This window comes from Pelmatolapia mariae, linkage group LG16_19, assembly GCF_036321145.2.
Source record: "Pelmatolapia mariae isolate MD_Pm_ZW linkage group LG16_19, Pm_UMD_F_2, whole genome shotgun sequence".
Taxonomy (NCBI): domain Eukaryota; kingdom Metazoa; phylum Chordata; class Actinopteri; order Cichliformes; family Cichlidae; genus Pelmatolapia; species Pelmatolapia mariae.
Window position 1 is genome coordinate 52,679,052 of NC_086241.1, and position 14,167 is coordinate 52,693,218.

The 14,167-nt window shown below is 41.3% G+C and overlaps 1 protein-coding gene across 1 annotated transcript; it reads left to right on the top strand.

The window, feature by feature from the left end:
- Positions 1-6,974: 6,974 nt before the first annotated feature.
- Positions 6,975-10,246, top strand: LOC134644614 (tonsoku-like protein). Its single transcript, XM_065472074.1, has 7 exons — positions 6,975-7,050; positions 8,072-8,171; positions 8,457-8,507; positions 8,628-8,799; positions 9,391-9,469; positions 9,558-9,865; positions 10,052-10,246. The coding sequence occupies exons 1-7, from the start codon at positions 6,975-6,977 to the stop codon at positions 10,244-10,246; spliced, it is 981 nt and encodes a 326-aa protein (XP_065328146.1).
- Positions 10,247-14,167: the final 3,921 nt, after the last annotated feature.

The window sequence follows — 14,167 nt, forward strand, 5'->3', positions numbered from 1 at the left end:
AGCTCATTTTGTATATTTTTGTGTGTTTTAGGATAAATAAAACCCTCTTCTCTCAAAGTCCTGACTTTGTCCTCATATCTAACCAGCTCGATCCACAGAGCTTTTGTAAAAGTGGCCCCCAGACTTGTGCTTGAGATCTGTGGCCTCGGCAGTGTCTTTGAAAAAACAGCTTAAAGCTCATCTTTTTAGACTTGTGTTTGGTTAATGTTGTTTGTTTTGGAGGAGGGGGGGTGTAATGTTCTGGTATTTCATTGTTGTTGTTTATTTTGAGAACTTCTTTTTTTTCTTTGGCAAATTTGGCACTCTCAAATATTATGCTTCATGAAACCCTCCACCCACACATGCAACCAGTCTGATGTATTTTAAAACCTTACCCTTACTCCACATAGAAAAAGCTGCTTTAATGTTGTTGCTTTTAATATTCCCCTCTGAGGACAGGAAAAAGCCTGGTTTAAGTCATTAAACGATTCTAAGAAGTGTCACCACAAGAACCACAAGACCCTTGCATGTATGAGTTGACTTGAAAAAGCTGGGGGTGCTTCTGCTTTGTAGTGACAATGCTGACATTCATATCCCTGATCAGAACGTCTACTTTGAAATTGAGGTTTTATTAAGGTTTGGTGAAATGCAACAGTAAAACAGAGTGAGTGTAATCATTTCAGCTGTTTATTTGTGTTTACTGTGTACAGATACAGACAGAAGAATTAAAAAAAAACATTGCATTGCAAAGGAAATAAAGGTGAGTTAATGCAGATTGGAAACAAAGCTGAAGGCAAAAGTAATGATTACTTGAGCTAATTCTTCTCAGTTATTACTGAGTGTGTGTAGCAGTGTACTGATCCATGAAGTGGATTTGAGTTTTGTGGTCATATATAAACAAAAACCAACACTGACTTTGGACAGAGGTAATTGTAACTGTGCAGGTAAATTTTCTCAACCTGCCTATAAGTTAATAACTTCCTGGAAGGCAACATGTGACCTTATAAGGGTCCAGTGAGGCGACTCACAGTTTTGAAAGTAGTCTTTCACATTTCTGTCAGAGATCAGAGGTGAGAGAGAACTCTTAAAGTCAGAGGCTCAAAGAATTGCAGCATTTGCAGTACACAGGTTTACTAGCTGCTAATTCAAGCTCACTAGCTGCTTACTGATAGTAATAAGAATTAAACCCGCACACTTCATTACGTCTGTGCAACAGAGGTTTTGGAGAAGACAAGGCTACCTCATAATGGAACCTGTGGGGGTTAATTATGTGTCAGACTTGCTTGACATTATTTACATATGTAGTTTTATTTGTTGCAAGTAAGGCAAGGCAAGTTTATTTATATAGCACAATTCAACAACAAGGTGATTCAAAGTGCTTTACAGAGACATTAAAAACAAAAACAAATAAAAAGCATGATTTAAAATTGATTAAGACAAGCAAACAAACAAACAAAACAGTATATAAAATCAAAAATCAAAACAGTAGATAAAATCAGAACAGTAGATAAAATCAGTAGTTAAAATGTAAGTTTTGAAATTTAAGCTTAAAAGTGTGGATTTGGTGCTTTATTCAAAGGCAGCTGAGAACAGGTGAGTCTTCAACCTGGATTTAAATAAACTGGGTGTTTCAGCTGATCTGAGGCTTTCTGGGAGTTTGTTCCAGATATAAGGAGCATAAAAGCTGAATTCAGCTTCTCCATGTCTGGTTCTGACTCTGGGAACTGATAAAAAACCAGATCCAGATGACCTGAGGGATCTGGAAGGTTCATACTGGGTCAGGAGGTCACTGATGTATTTTGGTCCTAAACCATTCAGAGCTTTATAGACCAGCATCAGAACTTTAAAGTCTATCCTCTGACGGACAGGCAGCCAGTGTAAAGACCTCAGAGCTGGACTGATGTGGTCCACTTTTTTGGTCTTAGTGAGGACTCTAGCAGCAGAGTTTTGAATGAGCTGTAGTTGTCTGACAGATTTTTTAGGTAGACCTGTAAAGATGCTGTTACAGTAATCAAGCCTGCTAAAGATGAATGCATGGACTAGTTTTTCCAGGTCCTGTTGAGACATCAGATCTTTTATCCTTGAAATATTCTTGAGGTGATAGTAAGCTGATTTTGTTATTGTCTTAATGTGTTTTTCTAAGTTTAGGTCTGCATCCATCACTACACCCAAATTTCTCGCCTGGTTTGTGGTTTTTAGGTGTATAGATTGAAGTTCTCTGGTGACCTGTAATCGTTTTTCTTTGGCACCAAAGACTATTACTTCAGTTTTGTTTTTGTTTAGCTGGAGAAAATTGTGGCACAACCAGTCATTAATTTACTCAATGCATTTACCAAGAGCCTGTACAGGGCCTCGGTCTCCTGGTGACATTGTGATATATATTTGTGTGTCATCTGCATAGCTATGATAGTTTATTTTGTTGTTCTTTATAATCTGTGCCAGTGGGAGCATGTAAATGTTAAACAGAAGGGGTCCCAAGATGGAACCTTGGGGAACTCCACATGTGATACTTGTCTGCTCAGATGTGAAGTTACCTATTGATACAAAGTATTTCCTGTTTTCTAAGTATGTTTTGAACCAGTTTAGTACAGTTCCTGAAAGACCTGCCCAGTTCTCCAGTCGTTTGAGTAATATGTTGTGGTCAACAGTATATAAATGCTGCACTGAGATCCGGTAAAACTAAGACTGACATTTTTCCACTGTCTGTATTCAGACATATGTCATTAAACACTTTGGTCAGAGCAGTTTCAGTGCTGTGGTTCTGTCTAAAACCTGACTGGAAGGCATCATAGCAGTTATTCTGTGTTAAGAAGTAATTGAGCTGTTGAGAAACTCCTTTTTCAATGATCTTACTTAAAAATGGGAGATTTGAGATCGGCCTGTAGTTATTCATTTGTGTCTTGTCAAGATTGCTGTAATAAAACCTATACTGAAAAAGGACAGTTTTTAGTGATTCTGGAAACACACCTGATATTAAAGAAAAGTTTACGATCTGTAACAGGTCTGATTCCAAAGTCTTTGAGACCTTTTTGAAAAAACTTGTCGGCAGGACATCTAAACAGCAAGAGGAGGAGTTCAGTTGACCTAAGATGTCCTCCAGGTCTTTGCTGTTAATAGGGTGAAACTGTTTGATGGTGTTTAAACAGTTTTTCGGTGGACACAGTACATATCCTGGATCTGCTGTTGATGTACCAATTGCTTGCCTAATCTTTTGGATTTTTTCTGTGAAGAATCTGGCAAAGTCATTGCAGGTCATGGTCAAATGAAGTTCAGCTGCCACTGACACAGGAGGGTTTGTTAGCCTGTCGACTGTAGAAAATAAGACCCGAGCATTATGACTGTTTTTGGTGATGATGTCAGAGAAGTAGGACCTCCTTGCACTCCTCAGTTGTAAATTATAATTGTGAAGTTTCTCTTTATAGATGTCATAATGAACCTGGAGGTTTGTTTTTCTCCATCTGCGCTCAGCTTTCCTACACTCTCTTTTTTCATATTTCACCAGTGTGGAGTTTCTCCATGGAGACTTTTTCCTTCCAGAGATAACCTTCACCTTAATGGGAGCAATAGTGTCCATTACATTTAACATTTTAGCATTGAAGCTAGTGACGAGCTCATTGACTGAACCTCTGGACAGGTCAGGTGTTAATGGGAAGACCTGGTTAAAGATCTCACTACTGTGTTCAGTTATACACCGTTTTGTGATCACTGCTGTTAATATATTTGTGTGGGCTGAGATTTTACTTTCAAAGAAAACACAGTAATGATCAGACAGGCCCACATCAGACACAGTAACCTTTGAAATGCTCAGGCCCTTGGAGATCAGTAGGTCAAGAGTGTGTCCTCTATTATGTGTGGCCTCTGTTACATGCTGAGTCAGCCCAAAGTTGCCCAGAGTGTTACTCAGGTCTTTAGTCCCTTTGTCCTGAGGGTTGTCCACATGGATGTTAAAATCCCCAACAATAATTACGCAGTCGAAATCAACACAGATCACAGACAGCAGTTCACTGAGGTCATTAAAAAAGTCTGTGCAGTATTTGGGAGGCCTGTAAACATTAAGAAACACATCTTTGGATGGGGCCTTCAGCTGTAAAGCCACATATTCAAAAGACTGAAAACTTCCAGGAGATAGCTGCTTACATTGAAATGATTCATTAAATAAGACAGCAAGTAAACAAAGAACAACAGTAAAAAGTCTTCTTTGAGTAAACATTCAAAGAAAGACTTTCTAATTCTAATCAATAGAGTCAATTGCTTTGTTAATAGCTTAGTAGTTACAGAAGACGGTCATGCTTTATGGTGATGACTAATTAGGCAATATGCTTCCAGTATGCACACTCAAAAGCAACTATTTTAATGTTCATCAAGTCTATAGTTGACAGAATATGAGTCGCATAATACGAATATGTATAAGATTTTAGTATTTGTATTTTAGATTTTTGCATATTTGTCACACTTACATGTTTCAGATCATCAAACAAAGTTTTATATTAGACAACGATGACCCGAGTAAATACAAAATGCAGTTTTTAAATGATGATTTCATTAATTAAGGGGAAACAGCTGTCCAAACCTACCAGGCCAGACCGAAACTCCAAGTGCCTCCTCTCTGCCACCTCCACTTGAGGGTGGGAGGTGTGATGATGTTGGCAGAACTTTGCTTCTGATGTCTACTCTTTAACACTGACGGTGGATTTTGAGCAAGTGTTCATAATAAAAATGGTCATTTTTTAAACATTTTGGTTAATGAGACTACACCAAAAAGAAACAAGATAAAAATGCATTTTGTCTGCCTTATTGATACATGTAAAACTCTGTATCTGTATATACACACACACATAAAACACATTAAGGATTGTACATTAACATAAAACTGTTGTCAGAACCATACTGAATTTCACCAGAAAACACACATATATGAAGAGAGAGAGGGTATGCATAGTATGCAAACGGCTACCAAAGAGGTGACCTGCCATTATTCAATGACACATCTGCTTACCTGTATCTTTTGCTCGTTTCTTCTTTTCTCTTTTTTCTAAACTGAGCACCTGATGGCTTTGAACTTTTCTTGTCCATCTTCCATTGGTTTTAATTTTGCACTCCAGTATGAACACCCATCCCCCAACTCGAGGATCACCACAGCATAACCTAATAGACCTACACCTTAGTTCACAGATTCACTTTGTCTAGGGTGTATTTCTGGGATTTCACACAACCCAGGATTCAAATCATTAATACATAATGGGCTTGGATTTACAACATTATGAATGAAATGTGCTCTATTTGGAAGCAGCTGCCCCCCTTCCCCTTGGACGGGTTGTGTGTGAGACTAAACTGTAAATTATAAAATTTTAAATTGTTATTGATCCCTTTACCCCTAGTCCTTAAGTGTATATTAATTTTCTTACTCTTCTTATATATAGTGTTTGTTTACTTGCACTGCTGTAACTGGAACCTCTCACCTCTCTATTTACTGTACTGTATGTAGCGGAGATGACAATAAAGTTTACTTTGACTTCAGCAGCAAGCAGGCGCACAGAGGGCTCTTGCGCTCACTTTTCGCATATAGAATTTCGAAAAAATATCGGTGCAAATTGTAAGTCTGTATCATAATGTCTGGTGCTTTCGTGTTTGTCGGTTTGTTTTTATTTTCTTTCATTTTGCGAGTTGGTTATTAGATGCTGCTCCAGCCAGCCAGTGAATCCCCAACCGCCCGCCCATTCCTCCCTGCACCGCAAGCAGCAGGCGCACCTCACAAACGGAGGGCGCCCTTACTCCCAGCAAATGGGCGATAGAAAACCGATCGGTGGCTATGCCATTCCCAATATGCGCTGGCATGATGTCGGGGCAGCATGAGTGTGAGTAAATTTTTTTTTTTTTTGCCGACACCTGTGATGCCGCCCCCCACCACGATGCTGCCCCGGGCAACCGCCAGTGTCACCCATATCAAAAACCGCTACTGCTGCCACGGGCTAAATTTCAACCCGGGTCTCCCGCTCCCAAAGCGCGTTGTCTACGCGGCCTGCCCTATAATATATTTCAAGAGTTTAGCACAACTAAATGGCTGAGAGGTGAAAACTGCCGTTTCTCCCTGTTACAAAATGTACTGTAACTCCAAAAGTACACGGGCTGTGGACATCATTCTTTCACTGTAACAATCAGCAGGCTTTAATAAAAAAAAAAACAATCAAGGCGATTTTCAGGTCTGTAAAGAAAAATAGGTCTAGGAGATATGAGGAGTTGAAAAGTCCTCCCATTAGAGAATTTCAGCTGTCATTTTTCACTCAAGTCTCCATAGACTTTGAATGTGGACTTTTCTGACTTTGTGTTGCTTCGAGGCCATTTGTGAGAAAACGGCAACTCCTAGGATAATGACGGTGGCATTTTGTGAAAGGCAAGAAAAATCCCTATGTTTTGATGTATAATTTGTGTTAATGAAGGCAAAATTGAGCGTTTGTTGAGACGTGAAGAAGAGATTGAGAAAGCGAGAATGCGTGGCGTGTTTGGCAGACCGTAGCAAGGATAAGAAGCAATATTGAAGGATTTTGAGAGAGCGGTAAAAAGGCAGAGAGAGCCCGTCTATAGGCTCGCCTGTAGGCTTCTAAGCAAGCGTAGCAGGTGAATTTCAGAGCCAGGGATTTGTTATTGTTTCGTTTCCGAACACCTTGCCCCAACATATGGTCCGCACGGGATTCGAACCACTGCCCTCTGTCTTCAATCTCTGCTATAGGGCCTGTCACTTTCCCATGAGCCACTTGGGCGGCCCTGCAACGGTAGGGCAAAAGTGCTATATTTAAAGAGCACACGTGCGCACAGCCGCACGGCCAATTTGGGCTTTTTTCATTAGCTGGACACCACGCCTTGTCTAGTCAGCCCTTCCAACCACATCCCTGCCAATGCATACATGATGGTGTACCGCTCACAATTTTCTACTGTCGCCTCAAGGCAACTTAAGTGTTAGTGACATCACACCTATGCGCCACTGCCCTCTGTGGAGAATGGGAGAAACGTGCTTGCACCTCAACCTGAGGACTCAGACGGACTGGAAATCATCACCTTCCTTCCTCATTCAAGGTAACCTTATGGGTTGTAGGAACACTGCACATGTATGATAAGACTGTAGCCCTTCAACCGGCCCTTGTAAGGTTGCTGAAGCCATCTAAGTATAATATAGCAGGTTCTGACTGAGGGATTTCTAAAAGAAATTAAAAGGCACAGCTCTGCTATCACTTCTGACATACACGAAGACAGGAAAGTAAGCAGCAGTGATGTTTGTAGTGTTACTGAAGTTTGGCTAGCTGGTATATAGTGATGTGCTATGTGATCGCTAGCAAAACAGCTATGTTAGCATAACATTAACACAGTGAAGCTGAAGGATGAAGGGGAACTTTTTTCCACTGGATAAGAGTTAAGGTGAGGGTTCCCGATGGTTAGGCACAAATGCAGTGGCATGGTAGGATGCTGTAAACGGACCAAACTTCAGTCAAGAGAACAACAGTTACCACCGAATGGAGAAGGATGTGATTATGATGACAATTATATCGGGAGTACCTGTGTTATTGCTGCATCCATCCACAATAGGAGGTCAGTCATTAATATGCTGCTGCATTGCCTGGACTGTAGTTACATGGTAAGGTTTTAAAAACGAAGCTTTAAAATGAATAGTGGTAATAAAAACTGAGAGAGGCCGACAGTGATCACTGAGTGTTTGTAAGGGGCTTGTTGAGATTAAATAGAAATAGTGGCAAAGCATTAAAACATGTTAAAAACACAACAGCCTTATTAAACTCAGAGTAGTTTGGGCCCAGAAGCAGGATTTATCACGTCATCACTTAAAGACCGGATAGACACACGGTGGAGTTACTTTGTTGTCTTTGTGTGTGTTTTTAAGTAGTTTTAAACCTTGTGATCCACAAAAGGTAACAGTAAAAGATGAACATTTTTAAGCATAATGTTGTTACCAAACTACATTAATGGCCCCAAAACAGACCATAGAAAAAACAGTGGCTATGTGAAAAAATGATGACAACTGGTCCTAATTCAGGCTAATTGTTTTTTTGTTTTGTTTTTAAATGTTGTTGTTGTTGTTTTTCAGACATCCCTCCACACACACAGGCTGTGCTGGCTCAGAGAAAGAGTGGGTCATCAACATTATCAGGCAGCTGGTGCCCCCACCTCTCCTTATCCACGCTCAGGTCAGAAGTGGAATGCTCTTTTGCTGTTTGTTAGTTACGGATGGAGTAACCCTAAGGAAATACACACAACACAGTGATTGTGAATAAGTCACTCCAAGTGTGAAAAGGTGATAGTCAGAGTGAGACTAAACATTAATTATTCAGGGAAACACAGACTCAGTGAGAGAGTAACTATAATTCAGTGTCACTCGGGGATATAACTTGAAGATGCTGTGTTTTCATTTATGATTCAATTCTAACAGCGATGAATGTGGAAGTAAATGAGACTTTCTGATCCCTCCACAGACTCTGCTTTGTCTTTCTACTGAGAGTTGACAACATTAAATATCCACAAAGGTCAGTGAATAGTTTTAAGTTTGGGGTTTATTTTCATGTACTACTCAATCTGATTGGCATAGTGTTTTGTTTTGGGTATTTTAGGGCATCAGTTTTTCTTTCTGTGTAATCACCTCCCAGTGCTCTGCATCCCAGTGAGGCCAACTCCTGCTCTGTGTGGTGGCTGTGTGAGCAGGCAGCTCAGCGTTACTACCAGAAATGTGGCCTCCTGCCTCGTCTCTCTCTGCAGAAAGAAGGCGCCCTGCTCTCCCCGCAGGACCAGCTGCTGGCCGTCCTGCACACAAATGAAGAGGTGAGGTGACACTGAGGAGAGCCAGAAGTGACCAAACTTGGACCACAGACAATTTAAAAGATGCTGAAGACTACCATGATTGGTTTATGAAGTCTGATCACGAGTCTTTAAGACAAATGTTGTCACCGTTGCTATCCTGGATTTAAAAAAAGAAAAGAAACAGTGACCAGAGGACGGCTATGACTATGAAACAGCTTGCATGTCAGCCAGTGAGCATACTCCTTTTCTTAGGCACAGTATGACCAAAATTTCATAAAATAGACTTTCTCATAGACACAGAGGTCTTTTTGAAATCACTGATAGAAGGAATGGAGGTTCTAGGTCCTTCCACAATGACTTCATTTTTCTTACCCAGATGAGGCGTGCAGGTTTTAGACTGTACGATTCTGGTAAGAAGGTGAAGGGCTGACTATGTTAACAAGCTGCCTGAGAAACTATAAAGATTAGAACCATTTCTGTACCAGACTGGATGCTGACTTGCTTTCGGAGCCAGCTTCCAGGGGACATTGAAGGAATCACAGTTTTTGGGATTGAATCCTTGGCGTCACTTTCCAGCACCAGTGCAGGATAACTGATGGGTTTGTGTTGCAGGTTCTGGCTGAAGTTTGCTCGTGGGATCTCCCTCCTCTCCCTGAGCGATACAAGAAGGCCTGTCAAAGTCTGGCAGTGGGTGAGCAACACAGAACAAACGCATTATAAAACGCACACATGTGCATTTTTGTATTCTGTTATGAAGTACCGTCTCTTTCTGCCTGTAGATGAGAACAAGCGTGTCTCCCGGCTATGTGAGGTTCAGGACCGGGGTTCCTCCGTGTCAGTGTGTGGCCTGGGTTTGGCCGCCTCTTCCCTCGGCCCGCTCCTCCGTGCCCTAAAACTTCAGGCCAGCCTCACCGAGCTGCAAATTTCTGGCAACCGTATGTCTGACGACCTTCTCCCTGAGCTGATTGCCACAACGCTCACCATGCCTCGTCTGCAGCTGCTGGACATTTCCGCCAACTGCATTACAGGGGACGGGCTGGAGAAGGCTGTAAATGCTTTAAAGGGACAGAGTGCACCTGCATTCCCGGTAAGGGCCTCAGCTCGCCAATATTGGCAGCTCCAGGTTTACCTTCGAGCCTGTATTGAACTACCTGTGGTCTTAATAAGGCCCTTAGATCATAATAACAAGCGAACCTGATTCGTATCAATGAAATCTGTCAGAGAGGATTGGCTCTTGTGATCATTTGCTTTTTCTGCTCGTTTCCACTCAAAGTGCCTGGAGGAGCTGGACCTCAGTATGAACCCACTGGGGGATGGCGTGTCTGAGTCTCTGTCCTGTCTGCTGTCCTGCTGCCCTGTGCTAGCCAAGCTGTCTCTGCAGGCCTGCGGCCTCACTGCTCGTTTCCTTCAGCAGCATCGACTGCTGCTAGCCAGCGCGCTCACAGGTGACTCTCTAACAAGCAGCTGACTGAAGCCTTAAGCTTCACTGAACTCCCACTGTGAGGATAAAGGAAAATTGCTTCATGATTACAATAGATTTCATAGCTTTGTCATAGCATTAACCACATAGCTTATAGCTTTAAGATGGCCTTGAAACATTTAAACATACTGACACCATATTAATCTCTCACAGGTGCAGTCATAACCATTTTATATTGTTATATCCTTACACACATAGTGCAGCTCTATGACCTAAAGAGTTGAAGCTTTCCCAGGTAAATAAAGGTCACAAGCTTCATCCAGCGCGATGTCTGGGTGATACATTGGTAAGGAAATGGGGAGCTTAAGAAAGATTGCACACATGCTTACAAAACACATATATACATTACATATAACTTAGAAACAGATTTAAGAAGAGGCCTGAAGGCACTCAGTTAACATACTGCACTGGAGGTTCTGTCTTGACAACAGGTGACGAGTGGAGAAGACCAGCCCCTGGAGACCACAGAGGCCTGAGTTTATTGCCTTCTTTGGAAGAAGATGCCAAAAGGGGAACTCCTGTGTCTGCAGTTAATTCTTAAAATACATAAATGTTCTGTACATGCAAATTATGTGATTGTAAACGCAAGAGGGGGCGTCATAATACTCTGATGATATAAAAGCAATCTGAAGTATAATTTTGGCGAAGACCCTTGCTGATGTATGCAGTGATTGTCTTCCCGCGCGTGAACTTCAATAAAGATTACTTTGACCCAAATCTTCTGGACTGTCCTGGTTTTGTACTCTCCACCAATTTCGGACCCGTAACAATTGGTGCATTGGCCGGTGTTGGTTGAGGAGAGAGTGGCGTTGTGGACGTCCGAGGGGGTCGCACAATCAGGAGGCAGTGATCGATTTGAGTGGACAAAGGGCAGCCCATCTCACAAGGTAGGCACTACCTGTTGAAATATTCCGAAGTGTGCCGAATTGGATGATTGAAATTGATGTCTACTCATTAGATTACTGATGACTGTTTGTGTTCTTAGGTTCTGATGTTGTGTAGTTTATACATTGAAATAAGAAAAGGATAAGTTAAATGCAGTTGGACTGCTGAATAAGAAAAGGTAAAAGTAACGGAAATAGGAAAAAGACAAAGTAAAGTAGTTGGACTACTGAATTTAGGATATAGGTCATTTGAAATCTGTATATGGTAATACAGTCTTAATTGATTATAAAGCTGGGCTTGGACATCATTATAGTAGGTTTGGTGGTTTCATAGGGTGTCTTCAAAAGTAATTAAATTTCTGTAGAACGGAACTCTGGGAGTTCTAAGAAGTGCATTGTTCGGAGGTGACGCTCCCAACTTCCTGGGGACGCTCAGGATTTTCCGTTGGACGGGATAGTTCGATTGGCAATCGTGGACAACTGAGGACGGTCCAAAATAGCTACTGATTGGATCAGTTGACCGTTTGGAACGGTTTATGCACTTTTTTGGGTAGCAAAGGTTGGACCTTGGGCGTTGGACGCTTTTAAATTAACTTAGGAACCTTAGGAATTAGAACAGATACAGGTTGGACCTGATACTGTCATTGATTATAAAAAACTTGGAGTTTGTCCCTTGGAGGGTTAATTTAAAATTTGTCTAAATTCTGTAGGGTACGCACTTTTAAGGCCATGTATATATGATTGTATAGATGATTTTTATAAGACGTCTGTGTGTGAGATTTTTACTGTAATTTTGGGTTTGTATATGTTGTCTGCCTGCCAAGTGCAACGCAACAAGCGGGTTATTTTTACACTGTGTGTGTCTGTGTCTATGTAAATTAGGTGTCTCTGACTTACTTGAAGTTACATTTCCGGTTTACTAATGAGTGCCTAATGACTGCCTGCACAGCCTGGGTTCAAGACGACTTGCTGGTGTTTTAAGGAAAGAATTACTTTAATTTTACTTGGTTGTTAGTACGTCTGTTCTATATGCTGTTTTAAGGAAATAACTTTTATTTTACTTTGTTTATATTACGGTTGTTAAAATTATTGTGCATTGTTCTAGCTTCTATTTTTCTCGTACCGGAACTATTTCACTCTTGATGTACTTCATAGCACTTGCGTTTTGTAGTTTCTTTGTACTTTTAATATTTTAAGTATATAATATAAACTTTACACATACACACATGCCTGATTCTGGCTATTGCTTACTTCAACATACGCCGATAGGTGAGTTTTATGTTGTAACCTGTCGATGTCACCTTGTCTCTTCAGACATTACTTACGGTTTTAAAGTTACCTCAGTGATAGACAGATCAGAAGACAGATTAGTAGACTTTGCATGCAGTTGTGTCGTTATATTTACTGCTATTCGATTGTACTGTAGAGAACATATAAACTTAAGCCCCACTGACGCAGAACGGGACTTTGCTATATTTTGTGCAACGGCATTCAGGGACTTTAACATTCTGTTTGAGTGGCGGGGATAACTCCCTGCCTCATTTAGCTCGCATGTTTGATAGCGGCTCTTGTGTGCTTGAATATACATGGACAGGCGATGTTGCAAACGTCACCTGTCGTTGTGAAGCTCTGCTTTCAGGCGTTCGTTATGGTTTTTTAGTAACTGCAGTAATAAGAAATTCGCAACACCTCCTATTAGACTTTACCAATCGCAGTCTGATTATTTTTCGGGCACTGGAATTATACTGTAATCCCTATACTAATCCCGTTGAGGCGCAACGTGATTTTCCGGACCTTTGTGAGCGCGCTTTTCAGGATTTTGACATTAACTTCCAGTGGACGGGATAGCTCGCATTGTATTTGTGTGTGTGGGACATTGGACTTTCATTCTTAAAGAGCACATGTACATTCAATGGAGGACACACAAGATGTTGATTTGGAGTCAGTTAGCAGAAATATGACTGGATTCACTTTCAGTCTGGTGTTGACTCCAGTGACATATGGTGACACGTGGTGGGTAGAAACTGAACTGCGGGTTTGCTGTGAGGTTGGTCTTACTGATCATTACTTCAGTATCACTCTTAATTTGACTGAAACAGAATTCCCCCTGCTATTACATGATTGCCTGCGTTTGGTAACCTCCCTGCGGGAGATTGTAGAACACAATAGCGAGGAGGCCTCAGAACTGTAGAGCTATATGCCACTGTTGTGTAATAGGCCTATGTTTAATTTCCTGTTATATGTCTAGTTTACATTTTCAGCTTCATTACATGTGCTGTGCAGCCTAGCACATGGTAGGAAGTCAATTAATTTTGTTTGCTATTTCTCAGAACACGCATAATACTTTGAAAGAGGAAGATGTTCACTTTTGGTTACTGCAGCATAAAACTTATTCCTCTGGGGGAGGGTCTCTACAGGGCGAGTCGGGTTTTCCATGGAGAACGGGCAGACGCGCCGGACGACCCTGTAGATATTGAAGTGGCCACAACTATTACAGAAGCTGAAATTGTCTGGTGGTTGACCACGAGCTTTTCATTATTTAGTGCTATAGTGGATTTGTGCGAGGACGTTCAGATTTCCCCAGAGACATCACAAGATGAAGGACATGGAGAGTGACAGTAATAATGTTAAGGTGGTGTTTTAGTAGCCTTGCATTTGCGGTAATAATGTGCTAGTTTGAAATATTGATCTGAAGCTTGTGCATAAGTGCTTTAGCTGATAACGTGTGATGTATTATTAGATGACATATGCTGAAGACATGCATGGTCCCTAGACAGCTAGGGTGTGGTTCCCCTTTGCTCACTGGTGCGTGAATGGCAGTGCATCTGTTTCCTGACAGGCATACTGAGGTCCCTTGAGGAGTGCAGAAATAGTTTTATTCACATTGTTACACACAAAACCAAACCAAACACACTAACATAACAATGATTAATTGAGTGGTAGGTATTTCACTTTCTCTATATTTTCCTATGCTGACTGCCTTTGGGTAAGGGGTGAATGGATGCCTGATGATACGAATGATGTG

Bases quoted from the DNA above. Each gene is read 5' to 3' on its own strand.
- LOC134644614 (XM_065472074.1), top strand. From the start codon at position 6,975: ATGGGAGAAACGTGCTTGCACCTCAACCTGAGGACTCAGACGGACTGG. The intron at 7,051-8,071 runs GTAACCTTATGG...GTTGTTTTTCAG, and splicing joins ACCTTCCTTCCTCATTCAAG to ACATCCCTCCACACACACAG. The intron at 8,800-9,390 runs GTGAGGTGACAC...TTTGTGTTGCAG, and splicing joins TCCTGCACACAAATGAAGAG to GTTCTGGCTGAAGTTTGCTC.